This window comes from Phalacrocorax aristotelis, chromosome 4 (genome assembly GCF_949628215.1).
Source record: "Phalacrocorax aristotelis chromosome 4, bGulAri2.1, whole genome shotgun sequence".
Classification (NCBI taxonomy): domain Eukaryota; kingdom Metazoa; phylum Chordata; class Aves; order Suliformes; family Phalacrocoracidae; genus Phalacrocorax; species Phalacrocorax aristotelis.
This window is the reverse complement of record NC_134279.1, coordinates 16406003-16428980: the sequence shown is the minus strand read 5'-3', so window position 1 is coordinate 16428980 and position 22978 is coordinate 16406003. Positions and strand designations below refer to the sequence as shown.

Below are 22978 nucleotides of genomic sequence, written 5' to 3'. Positions count from 1 at the left end.
AAAACAAATCTTACAGAAGTTTTCTGTTTCCAGGGCTTAAAGTCAATGAGAATTCTCTCAAAATAGCAAATCAGAACAGCTGTGTCCTCTGAATGCCTATGAACACTACTGTTCCTACTCTCTGACTCTACTAAGAGCCCCAGGAACTACAAAAAAGGTCGTATTTTAAGTCATACAGGGCAAGCTAGACCTGCACCTTAAAAAAAAAAATTATACATAAGTGGTTGAACTTCAACTAATTTTATATATTAGAACTTCCCCTTCCAGATAAAAATTCAGAAATGAACATGCTGGAAGGGTCAAGAAGGAATTTTAGAACAGGAGTAATTTTTAGCATTACTACAAGAAGCTCCTCACAGGGCAAGTAACAGCCCTGGAACTGCATGGGAGCAAGGAAGCCTGTGTGCAGATGGAGCTGTTACCTTAACACGGCTCGTCTGCAGCTGACAATGACTGGAGACAAAAGAAATCTCAGGTACAACAGTATTCCATCTTCTGTGCTGTTTCTGACACAACACTATATATTATCATTCCTTCCTGTAAACTTCTACTGACCTTCAGCGTGCTTAAGGGTAGTTGCACTGAGGGAGTACTTTGAGCAAGTTGCCAGACTCCCTATAGCTACTCAAGGAGAGGTGCATTCAAGAAAAGGAATTAGACTTCCCGCCCCTGGGCTGCAACAGACAGCAGTTAATGACCACAAGAGTCCCTTCTGCCTTTTAAGATCTTTTGTGTAACTTCTCACCTTTAAATCTGTAGAAGCTTTGGAATACAAGTTCAGCTGCTACTCTCATCTTCAGCAACTTATGTTCCACAAAGTATTTAAAAAGGGAATTATATTCTAATACTTCCATTATAATTTTCAGTATCTAGCAATGGCATTCACTTTAAGGAAGATACTCTGATTACTAGCACCAGGAATATGGCACTAGTACAGGGCTGCAAAGTAGAGCTGTTAGCAGGCTTTTTTATTATTATTATTTTTTTTAAATTACCCATCATCATTCCCTTTGCTTTGATTCAAGAAATAAAAATGAATGAGTACAGGTTTCAGACTTCGAAATACAGAAGAACGTATGCTGCCTTTTAAACTGTACACATGGGTGTGCACATGTGTATTCCAGACACAGTCACCACATGCTTTGAGCAAGAGATACTGACTCTGAAAGTTTTCCGAGAAACTTAGGTTGTTCATCCTATCCACTGAAAAAGAAGTTTTAGCTTTTAGCTAGAAAAACTTTAAATTTTTTTTTTTAAATTCTACTTCATAAATTCTATGATAATTCCTATATTTATAGCTTATGTTAGATCTTGGTCCCCTCTGTTACAAGCTTGCTTAAGGACTGGTGTTCATGATGCACCACAGCCAGAGTTCTGCTGTGCTCCGTAACTATTCAGCAAGATAAGAGGCAACAGTATAGGGGCTGGAGAAATTGCTGCTCCACATAAAAAATCTGAACCTTGGAAGAAAACAGAGGCTTTGAACAACTCACCATAAAGCTGTTCTCTAACCTCAGACTAGTTCTGAACAGAATTTATTTTAGATAGTTATCTTCAACAGTCAACTGAAAAGATTCCGATTTTTCCAGCCTAAATAAAATAAACAGTAATTCTGGTGAGGAAAGAAAGTCCTTTCTCCTGACAGCTGTGTCAACCTGAAGCACACAGCCAAATGAAGCACTGGATATTGTCCAAATCTGTGATGTAAAGAAATCCCAAACCCTGAATGTACTTTCTGTCTTCTGGTCATTGCCATGACCTCCTGATTAAAAAAAAAATAATCCTTAAAATAGTTCAAGAACAATGAAACATAATATCAAAGTATCTTAACATAATTATGTTACAGCTACACATTGCTACATTATTTGTAAGGCAATGTTTACTACTACGTATGTCTTCCCTTTCAATGCACCATTGAAACGACCAATGTTACAGTTGCAGGATTTGTTTTAGGACCTTCCATTTCCAGGCCTTCTTCAAGGTATGAAAGTATGGCTCAGAGTCACATACAAGATTCATATTTACCACACAATGGAAAGCAAATCAAGATATTTGAAGCATAAACATCAGTCATGTTTGTTTGTTTACGTTCTGAAATGCCTACATTTTTCCTTCTTTGTGTAGTACTACGAAATTTTCTCTGAATATTTACATGGAAATGCAATTGTGTTAAACAGAAATATTTGCCATTAACCATCAAAGTTCCTTTGAATTCTTCTCTAAAAAGATTATTTAAATGCTAATATAAGTAAAATGAATGCAACTGGCAGAAAGAATGTATGAGACAGTAGAAAACCAAGATTAAATATTGTAGTAAATAAACTATGCAGAAAACATGGAGCGTTTATCATATTATTAAATCAGACAAATTAGTCATAGAAGTGGCTTAAAAATTAATGTGCTTTCTACTTCTCTCAAGTAATAGGGTACTTGCTTTCCAAGAGTACACAGGTAAGACTCCCTTTTTGTTGATAAATTGATAAGCATTTCTTAAAAAGTTAAATATTGCTACACATGTGAATAAAATATTCATCAATAGTGGCCTTATATTTCCTTAGATCTACAAAATTAATATATTTTTAAAACCATCTGTAATCATGCATTAATTTCATCAGAATAACAACATACATTAAGCAACCCCACACACGGGTAGAGACATGTCACATGGAAGAAAACCATCAATACATTTTACTCCTTAACATTCACACTATCACACCATTTCAATGAATTCTATATACTTTTGGGTTGCATTTTTATATTGTAACAGCCATTGTCATAATATTCAGGTACAGGAGAAATAAACTAGGAAAATTGCACAAAAAATATTCTTAAGGTGTATTGCGAGCAGACCTAAAGCACTACGGTAAAAACTATAGTTGAATTGCCTCGTGTACACACCTATATTAGGTGTTTGCCTTTTTTAATTTAAAATCAAATATTTAAGGTTTAAAGTAGGAATTTACAGCATGTAAACTGACACACGCAGGTCAGGCATAGTGAGAACTAGGCACCATAAATACATCTTAGCCAGAAGGTCAGTGTGTTATTAGTCCCAATTATGCTGAATTGTAGGAAGCCATCGTGTTGCAGACAATTATTCACTGCTGAATGAGCACAGACTACTGAGCTGAATGCTGACTTCCATCACAGACAAAGGCTTACACAATAATGATCTATTCTGCCAAATAGTATAAAGATTTACTTATTGAAAGCTTTCTTAGTGTCAGATCACTGATTCTTCCATTTCAATATAAAGATACAAAATATCTATAAATAACTCCTGAATTTTGAGTATATTTTCCTAAGTATTTTTTTGAAGTTGGCAAGTCTGTAATTAATTTGAAATACATTTCAAGTTACAAATTTTCCTTGGGTGAGAGTCAAATATTCCTAATACAACATGGGCCAGGCCAAACTGATGACCTCACTATAATTTAAAAATACTTACATGAGCTCTAATTCCTCTTGACATACAGGAATTTATACAGATTTTATTTGTAGCATTCCATTTTTTTAGCACTGAACAGCAACACAGGTGAGACTTTGCCTGTTTCCCTATGGGATAATGGGTTTAATTCAAAACCAAAAGAAGTTAGTCTTGTTCCAGGCTACCAGAACCAAGCCCATTGCAGGGCTCCTATGCAACGAGCAAAAGACAAATAAAGAGGATCAGAGACTTATTTTTATTTCTATTTTGTGAACCAGGAAAGCAGCCTGCCATGACAGTGTCATTCTATGGGCTCTGCTGTCTGTAGATAATACCCATTCTCTTACGTCCCCCTCGAAATACCAAGGATAAAGGAAGAATAAGAGACTCTCAAAACCATGAGAGATCCAGGGCAAGGCGGAGTCAGAAAGAAGAGATGACAGAAAGAATACAATCAATTCTGTAAGAGAACTTCAAAATCAGTTTGGCAGGAAGATGACTTCAAATGGTTTGCCTCTTCAGCCCCTGCAGACTACAAATTATTGGTGAGCCAAAGGAGCCGTGCTTCTCATCACAGCATAGGTGCCTTGATCTACAGATCTCCCATTCCCATATCCTGTCTCTACCTGTGCCTGGTAGACTTAATCTTGTCAACGATGAGATTATTCTTCTTACATTTGAGGCCCAAATCTATGAAGTCTAAAATGTACTCATTCCATATAAAAAAGGACTTTGATTGAATTTAACTGAAATACCACAACCAGCCATTACAAAGGCACATGCACACCACTGCCTAACAAATGGGTAAACACAGGCTGAGCCAAACTAAGCAGCTTATAGACGATGTTCCAAAAAGATAAACAAGCTTATTAACCTATCTGTTCTGTAAGTTACAGCTTTGCTGCAGATTTAAGCTCTATGGTACAAGACCATGATTTGTAGAGCCTATATTCTCTGAACCCTCAGCATCAGCTTCCTATAGTGACATGATTATTGAAGTTTCCACAATGAGCAGAAGCCAGGAGAGACCAAGGTTTTATTTCAAATTGCACAGTAAAAGTGGCAAGTGCTAGGTTATGGGTTTTATTAGACTAACTGAAGAGAAACATCATCTCCCTTTTTTTATCCTAAGCTTTGGTTATTTTGATTTCTGTTTTATTTACATTTGCTTGCATTAGCCTCCTCCCCACCCCCCACCCCCCCTTTTTTTTTTTCTACAAGATTACTACTAAATAAGAAAACTGCTGTTCTAGGACACACTGAAATAGGAACATTAATTCATGTCCCTATGGATCTTGGGAAAAAGCTAATGCAAGCCTTGAACTTTATCATGATAAACCCCTGGCACCCACTAATCACAAGATTGCATCTTCACTTAAGATAAGAGGAAGATTTTTGGCATGGGAACGAACACATACACCTAGTTGTTTGCAAAGGCTTGCAACCTGGCAGCCTTTCAGTAAGGTTTCACTCACATAGCTGTTACTGTATACTCTCCAGCTATGGCTGGGAAGTTGATAATCCTTAAGATATGAGGAGAGTTTTGATTTCTGACACAGCATTCCTGAGATAAATGCAGGATCAGAGAGATGCTTTGAAATTCCCAGAGATACCCCACTGGTAAACTGCTACATAGGAACAACTTTTAACAAAGTGTCTTTAAAAGGCAAAAAGAAAGTTAACTCACAGAACTTGTGTTTGTCAGCAAAAAAATATATTAAATGGAAACCAGACACAGAAAATAAGAGAACACCCCAAAAACTGTTTTTCCAAACTTTCCCAATGTACCTCAGTATTTTTGTCTACCCCAGAGATAAGAGCTACTATTTCCAACTCTATTACTGTTTCTTGTAAACAGGTTTTTCTTTCCTTGGTACAATTCCTTCCCGCTGCTGTCACTAGGTGTCATTTCAGAGCTTAATCTTCTATTTTAAGCAGAGTCGCACTATATGAAGATACAGACACCTTCAAGTGGTCAGGAAACTTTCCTGTCTATATAATTTTAAATATAAATCTCTCATATACACAGTTATTCTGCCTTTCTGATTAACTGGTTTATCTAGTTAGCAAAATGCCTTATCATAGACCGACATATTTACCATAGATGCAAGATATTGCATGTCACTACCAGATGACAATTGACTAGAGGTAAGACTTCTACATCATTAAGTACACTTTTGTCTACCTGACATACCCACAAAACGAAGGAAATAAAAAATTAAGCCACCTAGAAACACAGAGCTGCTGACATACCAAGGTCACATGCAACTGCTGAAATATTTTATACTAGTTAATGACTTTTTCCTCACATATTTAGCCCCACCCACTAAACACAAAAAGTCATAGGAAACTAATACCTGCAAGTTAGCACTGTGGAGCAGTCCAGATAGCTACACAAACCCCTACAAAACCCCTTGTCCCCTGCTCTTCTATTCATAAGCATGGTGCTGTCTACTGCTTCAGTCCACGCACCCCTTTCACTCCTTTGTATATATTCCTTCACCAGGCTAGCTTCCTTTCAGTGTCTGATATAGTAATTATGTCTCAAGGTTAAGTGAGAGAAAGTTGAGAGCTATGGTTACAAAAGTGGCTGACACTTCGGAGGTGGGAAAAGGAGAGCAGATTCTATCTGGGACAGTGCAGCACTGGAAAAGTAAAAGGGCAAAAGAGCAAGTAGTTCAACTTTTCAGTGACTTGCTATACAAAACACATTGCAATTTAAGTTTTTTATATATATATTTGAGTGACTTTGTAATTATACAGAAAAAAGAACACAGAGTTGCAAGTGACTGAAGGGCTGCTACCAATGCCCAGTATTTCGTTACTGTACATGTTATCAAATTAAATCACACAGTTCCCTCTGATAAGAGGGTTTTGTAGGTGAAATCTTCCTAGGTCAGATATCAGGACTGAAAGTGCCCAATTACGTCCTGTCTAGTTAACCTGCTTTACACCAATTCAGACCAGATTTGCACAGGCAGTGCAAATCTTCAGTTTTAGCAGTAGCTAAAAAATAATTCCTAAATGCAACATGCACTTCTGTACCAGATCTCCAGACAGATGTTATTTTGTGGTTCAAATATCTACCACTCAGCAACGAACAATAAGAATTTCCTGAGGAAAAACATTAGTCACAAACTAAAACATTATGCTATTTCACATCAACTGCCTACTTGCTGTAAAGAGCAATGATAGGCCTCAACGGGGAAGTGCTAAAAGCAGCTGGGCAGCGGCAGGGAGAGAGGCGTGACAAGTTCTAATTCAGCATCACTCTTTTCCCAGCTTTCCCCCTCTGCCTCCATCCTCCTACTGCTCCCAAAACAAGTCCTCCTGTTTAGCATCACAAGCAGAACACAGTATTTTCTTTGAGACAAAAGCAAGGGAGCCAAAGGCTAGCATACACCATCTGTGTCTAATCTAGCCAGACAACCACGACCCCCGTTAGTGACCCATTCCCCCGTTAGTGACACGGCAATCTGAGCTGAGAAGACCTGTGATAGCTGCATCCATACCCCTGGCAGAGCAGCCCTCCTTTCTTGGGTCGTCTGAGTTCGCTAGTTTAAGCAAAGCAGCCACAGACTACAAAGACATCAGAGCCAGAGGAAGTTCAGGAATAAGCAGAGGATCAGATACTGGTGTGGTAACAAGGGATCCCCTTGCACCAGATTGACTGCAGGATTTCTGGATATGGCAAAAGTTTTTCTAGAGGCAGGAGTGCAAGTGTTATGGGATTCTTTCTCTTGTTCTTTGTTGTTTTGGGGAATCCCAGAGAGGTAAAAGTGAATATGGGAGCATTCTATAGGTAGAAGGGCACCTAGAAGATTAGTCCATTGGTTTTGATCCATTTGTAACTATTATAAAACCAGTATTCTTTTGCAGGCCCACAGTAACAGAAACTAGACACAGCTTTGTGATCAATACATAAGCTAAGCTACACACTGACGCATTAAGTTGTTTAACGTCCATTTTATTCCAAGTCCTTTAAAACTGACTAGATATGCACAGTACAACAGCACTCATCTGCAAGTGCTGCAGTTAGGAACAGGAGAGACAAAAGACCAGCTTACACCCTAAATCTTTTCTTTACTCTTGCAGTCATTTCTAGGCAATTTATTAGCCCTCTTACCATATTGCTTCTGAGCTGCAACATGTATGGAGACAGAAGAGGTAACTCTTATTAAGAGGTGCTGGCTTCAAGTATAAGCCAATCACCAGTCATTTTTCATTTCCACAGTCTTTTGTAGCATAACATAGCATCCCATGAATTGCAGAGTGTACCCTCATGATGAAACTACGTGATGTCAGTGGCCTTTGTAGTCAAAGGTTCTGCTTGTAAATCAAAGCATTTTGATTATATTATGTACTAGATAACACTGTACATGAGATCTGGTGAACTGAAATGTGAATTTTTCTTTTCCTTACAGATATCTTAAGCAAGATTAAATAGCCCAAATATTTTAGAAGTTACGTTACCTGTCAAAGGAATGGAATTGTACAGGCTGCTCAGCAGCTCCATCGCCAAGAGCTCCAAGGAAGGCTGGTGCCAGAAGAGCAGTGTCCACTGCAGTTCCATCAGCTGGTGTGCTTACCAAGCTTCTCAGGATGTCCTTTACATTGACATTTTTTGCAGCTGGCATAGAAGTCACAGGCTTACTATCCTCAGTTGCTGTCTCATTTCTGCCCTCCTGAGACTTATTTACTTCTAATGAGAGTGTGCACAGTACTTCACTGATTGCATCTGGACCTGCGCTGACATTCAGAGGTCCTGCTTCAGCAACACTATCAGAATTGTTTGTTTGCCCTGAAGCTGGTTCCTCCCCAAGACCAGAATCCCTTCTTCGTACAGATGCTGTACTTTCTGAATCTTCAGTGGAGGCTGAAGTGCCGAGAGCAGCAGATGGGTTTTCCACATCTGTTCATACCAAACACAGAAAACACATTTTAAGCTCATTATTAGAAAGAACTGCATTCACCACATTGCTCCTAAAGAAGTAACACCAAGAGGTGACAAGTGAAATAACACAGCTATAAGTATTTCCTCTCGCCTATCTACAGATTTAATACTATCTACAAGTATTTAATAGGAAACTTAGAACAGAAAAATTTCCTTCTAACTTCTGAGAAGCCTGAAAAGTTATAACATATGAAAATTGAGACAAGGTAATAGAAGATATTGACTCAACAGTCAAAGAATGAAAATTAATTGATTGCCCTAAAGAAGAATAGGAGAAAAAGTCTCATAGTGGAAACAAAAAGCTGCCAGTCTATGCTTATGCATACTTAACCTTATGCAAACCAGCAATATTTCTGCAACAAGCATTCGTGAATACTTGGCTGCTTCAGTGAGTTTAACCACCTCTACACAGCAAAATCAACCTACCGATTAGGTTCTTCTCAGATCAGAAAAAGATACACACAAATACTGAGGCAAATTGAATACTGTAATGTTGTTTATTTAAGTGGTTACAATGTGCATATTTCTACACAATCTCACATGGACTTCTACAGGACTTTAAGATGCATAAGCCACATTATTTCATTTGGCAAAATAATTAACGGTTCACCTGTAGCTGGAGTTTCATTATTTTCATTCTCTGATTCCTTGAATGACTGGCTATGGTTTGGTGGTTGTCTTTCATTCTGGGGTTCCAATATATCTCTGTATTTCGAAACCATGAGCACAGAAATAAAATATACAACAGCCAAAGCCAAAAACTGGGCCTGTTTACTATCCTCCTGTAAAAAAGGGACACACACACAGATTTTTCCATTACAATTTCAGCAGCATGTTTATTTTTCTGCAAAGTATGCCCAGCGCTACCATAAACAGACCTAGAGTAAGCTGATATGTCAACAATGGAAGAACAATATTCTCTAGTCACAGTTTGTCTCGCCTATAAAGCTAGGGAATACAGCAATTGTATTCAAGTAGCATTAGGCCTTTCATTTTTCATTTATAAATATGACAGCTTTGACTAAGGTGGTGTGTTTTGACTACACGCTTCAAATTAGTGCAGGGACTAGGTCCCCTTTATTTATTTACAGGTGTTTCCTCTATTACATTTCCTCAAATGTGCCAAGATATTAACAGTATTTGTTGTGAAGTACAACGAGGCAAGCATACTCAACAAAACTGTAAAAGCATTTACAAACTATTACATATTGATGAAGGAAGTTGAACAAATTCCAGAACCAGGTTTTATTTCATCATCAGATTGTCCAGATGGATGTACTCTGCTATGTACAATTTAAACAAGAATTGGAAAATATGCATTTGCATCACAGCTGTAACTTTAAGAAGAGATTTTAAGAAAATCTTAAAAACAGATCTTAATATGAACTATGCCAGGTACCTCCCCAGAGTACTCAGTCACTCCTAGTGAAACAGAAGAAAGAGCCATGTCCCAGATCTGACTAGACATTATAATTTAGCCTAAGCCTGTTCCCTTTGTCTGTCAAAGGAAGAAAAGCTTTGTACACTTTGGGATCACAGGAGAACTGACTGTTTGGATCCTCACTGACCAGTCAGTAAGAGAAAGGGTGTTTGGGCTTTGGCTTTTTCCCCCCTCATTTACATAAGGGCTCGGGTAGCACTCAATTTTTCCGTCTGAGCAGTTCAGGAAAGTAAGTTAAACTATAAAGCTAATTTTATCATGACTGTAGTGCCTATTGAAGCCCCACATTCCATGAAGAGTACTTTAATAAGCTATACTGGGAGAAGCTTATGAGTTGTTCTCTATTAAGAACAAAATAACATCACTGGATCCTACCTGTTACACTGAAGAAACAACCTATATTCCCTTCAGCTCGACCTAAATCCTCAGCTTTCATAGGAAAAGACAGAAAGTAAGCTAATAACAGATTAGCATCTGGCAAGCACAGTGCGAGACTGATAGAAGTCCCCAACGACGGTAAGGAGTATAAAGAATTTTCTTGCTAGATGAATTTTTGCAAGACAATTTCCTCTTGTACTTAATACAGTTGTGATCCAGTGAATTAGCGCTACCCCTTCCTTATTTTTTTTTGCTGTGTTTGTAGAACTCCTTGAAATAAAGTTCATATACTACTGGAAGTACTACTACTGGTGGTTAAGTGGAATCCACCTGAGCTCCTCCCACACTCGTTAAATCATGCCAATCACAATTCTATGTGCGGAACACAATGTAAGAAACTGCACGCAAATCAAACATAAAATATATATACACAAGTATAGCAGCTCAGATAAAAACTATTCCAAAACAGATCTTTTAAAGTCTACTTCTTCGCCACAGCTCAACACAGTAGCCAAAAAGCAGAGTTGTTGCATCATTTTATGTTTATTTGTTAAACAGAAAACCTGGTTGGATTAGATATGCAAAAAAAAAAAAAGGCAGAGGCTGTGTGTGTATATTGGTTTTATTTTGAAGAAAAAAAATGAGTACACAAAATGCGCTTGATTTTGAAGACTGCATCATTAGGATTATTTTAGTTGCCGCAAGTATGGAAGATTCACTTCCTGTTACTCTTTTGCATACTGATACTGAAGTAGGGGTTGAAAGAAGGTTGTTTCAATCAATAATTGCTCTAAAGATAAAAACCAAAGGTCCTTCACTATTCTGGATAGAACAAAAGTCACTGTGTAAATCATTATACTTGCTAAATAGTGCAATTATTGAAAACTAAGTTCTAATGTCCAAGCTCGTGGCCACCAATGACTCATAACCATTATAGCCGCTGTATTTGCTTACAGAGGGGTTTTTTTTTAAGCAATCAATCTCTATTTCCTCAATATCAGCTACAAAGTTGCTGACATAGGGATAAGATATTTTTAGTCAATTCAAGACTAAAAAACATATGCATATATTTACGGCACATGCACACGAATTGTTTCCTCTGAGGGGAAGTAAAGGAATTAGAGATGACCTCTAATTTCTAATTAGCTAGAAAGATAATCATTTTTCAAAAGGTATACATAAGCATCTTTATGATACATAGTCTACATAAACAGTTTGTCTATGGACAGCATGTGAAAGCATATATTTGTACTAAACATAACATATTTAATATACAGTAGGCAGAATTCCAGAGAATCAGCTCTTAGGAACATACCAAAAAGCCTGATCGGCAGGCAGTGATTTTCACCTCTCCCTCTTTCCAATCACAAACACTACAACAGCTGCAGAGTACTATGTGTTCCTAACTACTGTGAGCAGTATTCTATTTTTGCAAACTCAGTGTACCCAAACTGCGTAATACATAGCAAGTGTTCAGCAAACAGATATATGCAGAAATCTAGCTACAAAGAAAACAACATTATTTGTAACTTACTATATCTCTGAACACTACTGCTCGAAGTCGATTAATATCCATATCCTGCAAAAGTCTGTCATGGTCTCGTATTGGAGAAATACCACCAGTCACAATGTCCACAGGACTCTACTCACAAAAAAAAAAAAGCAATTGTTTCAGATTCTGTTTTTAAAAGCATTCAGCCAAGAATCTTTAAGCATGTACAATCATCCACTGTACATCATATTGTCATAACCAGAGCACAAAGATCAGATATGCATTTCATCTTCAACAAAAAAAATATCTGCCAAATTCTTGTGACAGATTTATTTCACTGTGGAAGGTTAAATATGTAAGTGTTAAATTCACTACTTCAGGATTTCCAGTGTTCGTGCCCTTCAGCTCTATGAAAGTCTCAGTGTTGCAGGTATAAATTTAAAAACTTATCCCTCTCTACAGAGTAATAATTATTGACTTTTGTGTTGCTGAATGTGTCTTATACTTGCCTTTGCTGCAGACTTTCCTGTTCCTACAAAACCCTGCAGTGCTTTTTGGTTCTTCCCAATGTCTCCAATAGGCTTCATCTGTGCATGCTGCTGACACTCCAAGCAATTCCTTACTGCTATGGCACATACTTGAAGGGAAAAGAAATGTTAAGAATTACTCCGGGAAATAGTACGGTTCGTGTCCCTTACAGAGATATATCATACATTTCTGTTTATCACTTAAAATGTTGAAGTACATCAGTAAGAGAATATTTTGCTTCCATAAATTTTAAATAGTTGCAGAACAATGCTCAAAAATCTTTAATAAATTATGACTAATAGTTAATACTAAACTATTAGAACATGTATGCTATATCTAATGGATACTTCCAAGTGAGTAAGTTAGCATCGCCCATTGAAATTTTACCATGCATACAACCATGGGGCAGGGAGGGAGAAGACAGCTAAATTTCACAGACTAGCAAGGAAGAAAGACAAGTGATACACTAGCGAAACAAACAACAAAGGTTGCTTCACAGTGCTCTGTTACTCTTGGACCAAATATTCTGAAGTTACAGGATTTATTTTTTTAGCTTCACAATTGTACCTGTTTCATCTTCTAATATTATTTTCCAAGGAAAAAAGAACTAACCCCACCTCTATACCTGTTTGCATCCCATAAATCTTGTTCTACCTGCACAAAGTTTTAATTGCCTAGAAAGGGAGAGGAAGGCTAGTTACTGTTGAGGCTCTGAGCTGCTCTGGCACTCATGCAAATTAAACTTTTCATCACAAAAAGTCTTACAGCATGCAACTAGCATGAATACTCTCCTCCTGCATTAACTAACTGAACCCAGTTATGATCTTGTATGTTCTCATTTCCAGAAGAGTCATCACTTTGTTAGGTAATGACAACTTTCTTTCAATCCAATTTGATGCAAACATACTATAACACTGGATACAACTCTGCCCAATTTGAACCCTACTCTTTAGAAATTCACTTCTCTAGTTTTCACCATACCTTCATCTACTGACCTCAAGATTTAAACCTCTTTTCAACGTATTGTAAAGGTTCTTGGTTTTGTATATAGTACAAGATTTCTTTTTCTTAAAGCTACTATATTCTCAGCCTTGACTATTTGGGGAACTTTGGCAAAAGAAATATCTTCACGGATAAAGTAAAAACATGCATCCGTAACAGTCAGGCTACAAAACTTAATAGCTTATTTTATTTAAACTTTTTAAAGAGTAAAAGAACCCCTTCTATATGCATTGCAGAATAAAGTAACAGTAAAACAGTAAAAGATACCAATGCCTCTTTGACTAAATTTAATCTTGATTTAAGAAAAAAAAGGACAGGGAAAAAAAAAAAACCTAACAGTTGCTAACTATTTAGTAACAGCAAGCTCCTATGCTCATTTAGTGGTTTTATTTGCTTACCTAGACGAAGACATTGTCGCAGAATTCCTCCAGAAGACATATTTTTCTCAGACTCAATTTCAGTGAAACCAAGAGAGCTTGCAAAAATTAGCACATCTACAAGGTTGATTAATCTCTGGAGAAATGTTAAAGATGCTTCTACTGAAAGTCCTTGAGTTGGCTCAATATTCTCCAATTCATGCTACACAGAGAAAAATTGAAAGCAATGTTTAGTTCTTCACAAAGGTGATACTCCTACAACTTAAATGAAGAAAAATATATGCTGGAAGTCCATTTTCAGTCACATTAAAAAGTAGTAATTAGTCATATTCTAGGAACAATCATTAGTATTGGGATTTAATCCCATTCCAGACCACTGTGGGACAATGAAGCTAGGCGACTTCTTTTTGTCTTCAGGCAAAGAGGACAGGCACCCTATTTATCTTAGGGAAAGCATGGAGGTAGCAAAGGCAGGGAAGAGATGCTTGTGGAAATATCCCGCACACATTCCTGTTTCCCAAAAGGACAGACAGAATAGTTAATACACTGCATAAAGAACAGCATCCTCCCACAAGAGATAAATTTTAAAAAGAAAAAAATTTCTTACAGTAGCAGATGTGGCAGCAGAAAGCAATGGCAAAATACCACCACAAGCCATGATCATGTTGTCCATCACTTGAGAGATGAGGTGAATTGTGTTGTGCACAAATATGACATTGTCACTGCTGTTCACAAAGTCCATCACAGTTTTTGTAGAATGGCTGTCCAAAAAAACCATTCAGAACACAGCTTTATTTTTGTGGTATTTTAGCACCTTGATTCTTTCATAAAACTAAAACCAGACAGCAGTGGGGCAGCAAATATCACATGACTGTACAAGTCAACTAATGCACCTTTATATAAATCTAAAACTACCTTTCTTTTCTGTTCTTAAACCTCTCCAGATCATAGCTTGCTAAAAACATCACAATGTGTATTAATCATCGTTTGGATAAAGATACTTTATAGGCTAGTCTATGATTACTCACTATAGCAAAAGTCACTGTATCAGGCAATACAATAGAGTCTCCTGGAAGTGTGAACTAGATTTGAACTTAAATCTTTGAAAAAATAAAGCAAATACTAAGTGTTTCTCAGAGAAAATAAAAATCAACAAAACTCAAAAACTTAAATGAAAAACATGGAAATGGATTTTGAAAACAGATCCTAAACTAAAAACATATTTTAGCTATAACTGATTATGTCCTGAGAGGTTAATTTAATCACATCCTAGAAATTATAGTCAGAGAAAAATTCACCTCAGTTTAAATTGTTTTAATTAGTTAAATACTCCATTTCTTCATCCTTACATTCCTTTTTATTGGGCCAGTACAGCTCAATGGTTCAATTTAAATTTTACATTCACTACAACAAGCTAATAATAGACACTGCTCTTATTTAAGTTATTAAATCTTAACATTAAAATGGAGACTTACTACTGTTTTCAAAGTTGTTTTTTTTTCTACCAAATTCATCTTGATGATTACATTCCAGATCCCTGTTACAAGTTAACTTTTAAATGCATCTTATGCATTTAATAATAAAGTAAACTAAATGCAATTTAAATGCATTAAGAGCATCTCTGTGTTCACAAAACCCTATCAAAGCAGGAACATACTGTGCATAAATGCAGACGTAACAAATACCATTTGGGATAGATTTGGGTTTTTGGCCCATATTTAATAATAAAAGATGCAGGCCCTTACATATATTAGGAACATGAAAATCATAGTCCAATTAAAATCAACAGCAAGACTGCTATTGACTTAAATGTAGTCAGGATTTCAGTCAAAATATATGCAGGCCCTCAACCAATACACATTTATGTCTAAATAAAATCTGAGAATATTTGGGTATAGGTCACAATATAAGTAAGGCTACTAAATGAGTAAAATACTAGATATGCAAAACACAAAGTCAAAGAGCAACTCTGATGCAGTTTCAACAAAAACTTAATTGTAACTGAAATGTCAGTCTAGATCTTTCCATATAAAGCATAGAAATTTACCTTCTCCACATCTGTATATCTGTTTCTATGGAAAAGAGTAAGTCTGTGAGCAAGCGCTGATGCATCGGTGACCACTTAAATTCAGGAATACGGAACACAGTTGACCTAGAGTCTCTTCTCTGCCCATCTGATGTAGCAGCTAGCCCTTGTCCTGAAGACTCTTGCTGCCTTGAGGTCTGAATACGGTTTGCAGACAAAAAAAGAACCAAAACCCACACTCTGGTTATTAGTTTCCATGGCATACACTGAAATGCATTTAATAGACTTGAGATTTTAGATATTCAACAAGTTTAGACTGTGTGTGTGGTTACAAATAAAGCTAAAACGATTACACAAATGCTATTTACTGGATATACCAAACCTACAAACTAGTCTACATCTGCACTATCTGTCTAGGCGTACACAAGCAGCAACCCAGCCTTACCACAGAGGGAGTATATGTTGCTGTAGACAGTGGTTTTCCTCCTTTAAGGAAGAATGGTGCAGAATGAAGAGCATCCATTAGCAGGTATCTCTGCAGAAGGGAATTACTCAGATACATGAACATTTAACCATGAAAAGCTGAGTTAGAAAGTAAAGACTAGAGGGGTGGAGCACCACAGCATGCAACAGAAGCCCAGCTTGAAATTACACTTGCATAAAAAAACGTAGGCTGATGTGATAGAGTAACAATCCTATAAAGTTTTAGAGTTTCAAATACACAATCACACACACACACACATATATATATATGTATTTTGTGTACCTCCTGCAGAGTAGCTAGTGTAAAAATATTTTCACAAATTTCATCAGGATATGAAAGAAACTTAGTGTTATTTAATTTTTGCACAAGCAATGTTCCCTTCTCATTAATTATTAAGAGTTGAGATTATACGAGACCAGACTGAAAAGACTAAAAGGGAGGTTGGGTAAAGAAGCAGAAGAAATTCTAGACAAAATCCTCTTCAAACTTAAGAACAGAAGTACCAACCCAGGTGAAGTGTCCATCTAGCTAAATACTCAGTCTCCATGAGCAGATATACAAAGAATAAAATCTTAGAGACTTCTCAGTATACACAAATCAGTAAGAGTTATGTCTATTTTAATCAAGGGCTGAAAGTATTCTTTAGATAACTCACAAAAACCACACACATTAAAATCCCCAAAATACGTATGGGCTAGACAGATGAAGGACAGGTATCACTTACCTCAGGTATGGATCTGGGGGGCAGAGGTGCTTCTAGACACGCGTTAGCTTTCAGTTCCAGTTTTTCTGTATCTGATGCAACACTGGAAACATCCAGCTTGGCGATTCTTTTGTCAGAGGGTCCAGCAGGCTCTGACACATGTGCATTTGCATTTTCTTCAGCTGTTTTGGTTTCACTAATCTTTTCTTCCAGCTTCCTTTTCCCTTCTGAACCTGGTTGAGTTGCTACTTCTTGAACTGCAGAACTCACTGTTTCCGGTAAAGAAGTCACTTCTTGTATTTTGCCATCCACATCTTCAGTATCTTCAGATTTTAACGGCACAGATTCAGGTTGCTTTTCTATTGCTTTTTCCTGCTTTGTCACTTCTCTTTCATTAGGGCTACATTCCTTGTTCGTTTCTGCAAACTCTTTCGGAGATAAAGGCATACTACTTTCCTCTTTCAAATCAACAAAGTCATCTTCATCTTCCACCTCCACTGTTGATTTTTCCAGTCTTTCTGGACTTTCAGGAGTTCCTCCTTCCAAAGTAGTTTGCATTGCTAAAGAAGCAGCAGTGAGAGCTACTGTTTCCTCCACCAGCTCATCAGCTTTGCTTGGAGAATCTTCAATTGCTTCAGCTATTCCAGTACTAATTTCTGAAACACTGTGTTTTATTGCTTCTGATTCTGGAGAAAATTCTGCAGAAGACACTGCTTTTAAATTGTTTACAGTGTCCCTGTCTTCCCCCTCTAACTCCTCCCTATGATTAGATACTGAATAAGTTTGTTGGTCACCATCTGATGAGGTATTTGCCTCTTTTTTTTCAGTCCTGCAGTCCGTATCATCATCAATAATGCAGGAAGAAGCAGTAGCATCTTCTTTTGACTCCAAACATCGTTGCTTTCCCTTGGTTTCAGTTTCTTTGCTAACTCCAGAGATTGTTCTAATTGGAGTTGAAGAACGTATTCCATTCCCTTCACCTCCTTTCCCTTGGTACTCCCTGTACATTTGAGAAAGACTCTCTTTGTGCATTTCAAAAGTTACCTAAAGGAACAGAGGTGAAAGTACATTAAAATTATATATTAGTTACCATTTTCTCTGGGCAAAAAAAAAAATCATTGCTCAAATCGCAAAGTTATACTACAAATTTATATTGGATATTGTCCTGATGATGGAAAACAATTTCACATTGGAGATCACTTCAACTGAAAGCAAGGTTTTCTGTACCCATCAAGAAAAGACAGAGAGAGGGAAAGAGAGAGGGAAAGAGAGAGGGAAAGAGAGAGGGAAAGAGAGAGGGAAAGAGAGAGGGAAAGAGAGAGGGAAAGAGAGAGGGAAAGAGAGAGGGAAAGAGAGAGGGAAAGAGAGAGGGAAAGAGAGAGGGAAAGAGAGAGGGAAAGAGAGAGGGAAAGAGAGAGGGAGGGAAAGAGAGAGGGAGGGAAAGGGAGGGAGGGAGGGAAAGAGAGAGGGAAAGAGAGAGGGAAAGAGAGAGGGAAAGAGAGAGGGAAAGAGAGAGGGAAAGAGAGAGGGAAAGAGAGAGGGAGGGAGGGAAAGGGAGGGAGGAAGGGAGGAAGGGAGGAAGGGAGGGAGGGAGGGAGGGAAAGGGAGGGAGGAAGGGAGGAAGGGAGGGAGGGAGGGAGGGAGGGAGGGAGGGAGGGAGGGAGGGAGGGAGGGAGGAAGGAAGGAAGGAAGGAAGGAAGGAAGGAAGGAAGGAAGGAAGGAAGGAAGGAAGGAAGGAAGGAAGGAAGGAAGGAAGGAAGGAAGGAAGGAAGGAAGGAAGGAAGGAAGGAAGGAAGGAAGGAAGGAAGGAAGGAAGGAAGGAAGGAAGGAAGGAAGGAAGGAAGGAAGGAAGGAAGGAAGGAAGGAAGGAAGGAAGGAAGGAAGGAAGGAAGGAAGGAAGGAAGGAAGGAAGGAAGGAAGGAAGGAAGGAAGGAAGGAAGGAAGGAAGGAAGGAAGGAAGGAAGGAAGGAAGGAAGGAAGGAAGGAAGGAAGGAAGGAAGGAAGGAAGGAAGGAAGGAAGGAAGGAAGGAAAAGAAAAGATAAAAAGAAAAAAGAAGTAATGCCAGAATAAAAAAAATCCTAGACTGATCCTAAGGACAGGAAATTAAATGTTTACTAGAAGTACTCAGAGTTTTAAAGACTACTTCTAGTAAAAGAAGTGAAAATGTTTAAAGTTTAATATTCATAGGTAACACTTGCATTATTTCCTAGGCTAATTACAGTGATCTCTAAGTAGAGTTATCTGTGCTATTTGCATTCATGTATTTGTACAGAATGCAGATAAAAATGCGACAGCATAGCAGCCAGAAAATTACTAAATTTGAGATAGCTGACAGCATCAATCTCTTTGTAGGGGGGACACAGTGAGAAGTAGCAGGGGCACTTACTATAGGTGAGCTTTCACATCATTTTAGCACCTTGAGTATGCACAACAGTCCACAAGGATAAATAAACTTTCAAGAAGCTTACATAAAAAAGATACAATCCCACAAAGTCAGAGGAGAGAGAAGCATGTAATGTAGCCAAACACCTAAGGGCCTCCAAATGATACCCAAAATTTTCCAGAGGATTTTTTTTCTGGTGAATGCTATTCACCCAGTCTAAAAGGCACGTGAGAAAAGCTACACAATCTGATTAAAGTGAGATGACCTTCCTACAGATGAGCTGAAAAAAATTGTTATTGTTTTTAAGTATATAAAAGAAGTCCCAGATAGAAAAATTCTTTATATACATACCGATAAAACTAATTGCCCAAATAAATAGCTGTGTGTTGAAAGAAAATCTCACTAGACTAACTGAAGTTTTTATTATGCTGTCATTCAATTTAGTTTATCCATACCTTTCTATTTAGGATTTAGATTTATCTCCTATAACAGAAGCGTTTGTTTATCTGTAAGCTTAGTTCTCAAAATTTTCCCAACTTATAGGCTGCAGCTGACAGTTTTATTTTTTTTAAACCATTTTATTTATGATAAACATTTTCCATAGACAAAGCTGAGCAGTATGTTCTACTAAATATACAAATGCACATTTTTTTATCCTCTTACATACTAACCTCATTCATTTGGATCTCATCTAAAAATTCCACGTACATGGTATTCAAAGTGACAATTAATCAGTTGGAATATATTTTCTTAAGACGATACATGTAAGTCAAAAACTAACTTGACAGGTCAAAAAGGTAATAGAAGTTACAGTTAACAAATCAGAGAGGAGCAAAGAAAGAACAAAGATAAAAAGGAATATTCTTGGCAGGTTGTGCTTTTTAACATACTAACATTTAACACTGGCTTTTTAACATACTAATTTCTCCATCAATCAAATATAAATTAAAGTACTGTAAGAGCAGTGTACTATTCTAACACATGACCTGAAGCATGTTATCTGTTCAAGATGATTTAATTGAAATTTGAGTCTCTAGCAATAAAACTGGGATATCTTCCTCCTCTTGTACCAGTTTTAAATCAGTTATGTACAAACAAAAAAGTGCGAATGATTACAAATGACTGAAAGTTCATCTATCTGTCACAATGGGTATACGAAATATTTGATTTTAGGGTATTGCTAAATATGCCGTGTGGGGGCATTATTAGTTTAGAAATCCTTCCTCAACTGTACCAGGTCTGGATGTCAAAAGCAACCCAAAACAGATCATGCTAATAAGCTCTCCCTTGCCCTTATAATTTGTTTTAAAAAACAATATTATGCAAATCTGCTACTTTTGGTCAAATCACTACTTTTCTGAAGAAGAAATCATGACAACTTAAACTTATCTCCAGCTAGCTTACCCTCGTCTCTCTCTCCCTGTTGCTTCCTCCATTTCCGAAACTACTAAAAAGTTTTATTCCAACAAAAAAGACATTCAACAAATAAAAATACTGTTCATTTATTTCAGCAAAGTGTATCATATTTACTTCCCAGAGAGCACACTGACCCACAATACATATACACATTACCTATGCAATGCAAATACACCTGTAACAAATCTGTGATGACATAGCTACCATTACTCATTTCTGCCAGCAGTATCAGACTTGTTATTGCAACATTCATTTTGAAAAATACGTGGGGGAAAATGATGACTCAAAAGCATTTGCAGGCTTTAGCTCCACCGCATACTTACTTTTTTAACATTGTTAAGCTACATCCAAGTATGAGACCTGGATTATACTCTGGTTATGCTGCTTCCAAAACCATTGAACAAGTCTCAGGTCTAGACTCAAAATCTTGTTTCACTAGCTTCCTTGAACCAAGGCAAAGCAGGACAAAGATGAAGATGAGGTGGCACTTTTTTTTTTTTTTTTTGGAAAGGGGCAAATGAGGGAGACATGTATGTCAAATTCCATTACTTCTGCTGCCATTTCTCCCCAGCACAGATGGGGATAGGCACGATGACACTAACATGATCACAAGACAGTGGCTGGAGGGACCTGTTACAAAGCATGATTTTCTTCAGTGCTCAAACTATAGTACATGACTCACAGAACATGTTCAATAACAGCAACAATTCAATCTTAATAGAACAAATCATAGAGATGTTTTGCAGGGCTGGCAGTTACTAAATCCACCTTGCAAAGAGAGCACTTTCACAGTGTTGCAAGAGATTCTTCAAGCAACACTTGCTGCTTGCACCGGTCCTTACAAAACACAAGCTTTAACAGCAATATAAAGTTCTAAGTGCCGGCAGCCCTAGCTACCTAAGTGCTTTGATAAATTGCCAACCTGGTTAAAGCAAATTGCAAGCATCACGGAATATAACTTTAAATGCATTCTAAAAGCCTATCGTCAATTCTGTTACAGCTGCTTTCCCCTAGCACTTCAAGGAATCACTGAGGTTCAGGCCAGAAAGTAACATCAGATCATCTACCCCAGAGCCCTTGATTTTAACCCTCTTCCCTACACATTGAGCCCAGTAACATGAATTGGACAACAGCATCCTTGGCTTTAGAAGTCAAGAGATTAAATCTCCCCTGGATCATTTGTTCCAAATCTACGCGCTTTTTTTTTTTTTTTAAATTATCCTTCATTTTGAAAGTCAAGTCAGGCTTCAATCTCTAGTCACTAATTATGTCTACATTTCTGAATTATCAAAAACACCTCAATGAGGAAGAAATGTCATGTTTTCAAGGTTTATTTTGTTCCGGTTTGGTTTGTTTAACATACTATAACAATGTTTTTAAAAGCCCATAAGATGGAAAAGAAACAAGACCATCTATAAAGAATGATTTTTCATTCTGAAGGACTAGAATCCTTGCTGTGACCTCCTCCTGCAACCTATCCAGCTCTTCAAAAAATCTTTAATATGTGAGCATCCATATTTTCATGCATCATTTCAGTGTAAGTCTCATTAAACTCACAAGCAGGAGTAAAAGCAACCTGCTTTATGGCTTCTCACTTTCTACTCCACGAACATATTCTACAATGCTGGCAACTACTTTTGGAGAAACGGTCAGGTAGTTATAGCTCAGGTTGTATAACCTGTGATGTACTCTCTTTCTGTAATGCTGAATTTTTTCTAGTGTGCTACCAAGCCAATCCCCTTTACAAAACCCTATTGCAGCTTCGTATTTTCTCTTCCTAACCAAATTTATCATCTTGTTAACAGCATTAAATCAACCTTGCTTGAAAACAAGTCAAAATCCACTCTCCATAAGTCCAGGGTTGTGAGCTTGCTTTTATTCTCCTCCCTCCCCTCAGGACCCTGAACTCCACTATCTCATGGTCACTGCAGCTAAGACTGCTTTTGACCTTCATGTTCCCAACAAGCCCCTTGTTGTTTGGTGAGTATAAGGGTCCAGCAAAACACCTCTCCTCATTGGATCCTCTATCACTTGGAGGAGGAATAAATTGTCAATGAACTCAAGGAACCTTCTGGATTGCTTTTATCCTGCTGTGTTGTCACTCCAGCATATATCAGACCCATGAGGGCCAGGGCCTGCAAACATGAGGCTGCTCCTATCTGTCTGTAGAAGTCCTCATCTGCTGCTTCTTTCTGGTCAGGCAGCCTGTAGCAGATGCCCACTATAATGTCACCTTTACCTATCCTCTCTCTAATCCTAATCTCAGTTGGCCCCTGATTCATCCCCAGGCAGAACTCCATGCACACCTACCGCTGTCTCACGTAAAGGGCAACTCCCATTCCTCATCTTCCCAGTCTGCGATTCCT

At 37.7% G+C, this 22978-nt stretch overlaps 1 protein-coding gene across 1 annotated transcript in view; it reads right to left on the bottom strand.

The window, feature by feature from the left end:
- Positions 1–22978, bottom strand: part of LRBA (LPS responsive beige-like anchor protein) — a 419175-nt gene that overhangs the window by 320519 nt on the left and 75678 nt on the right. Inside the window, exons 23-30 of the mRNA XM_075090413.1 lie at positions 16834–17856; positions 15647–15822; positions 14207–14360; positions 13621–13801; positions 12202–12329; positions 11735–11842; positions 8992–9163; positions 7901–8339 (exon numbers count right to left, since the gene is read on the bottom strand). Coding sequence (XP_074946514.1) covers positions 7901–8339; positions 8992–9163; positions 11735–11842; positions 12202–12329; positions 13621–13801; positions 14207–14360; positions 15647–15822; positions 16834–17856 — 2381 coding nt within the window. The remainder of the gene's footprint in view (positions 1–7900; positions 8340–8991; positions 9164–11734; positions 11843–12201; positions 12330–13620; positions 13802–14206; positions 14361–15646; positions 15823–16833; positions 17857–22978) is intronic.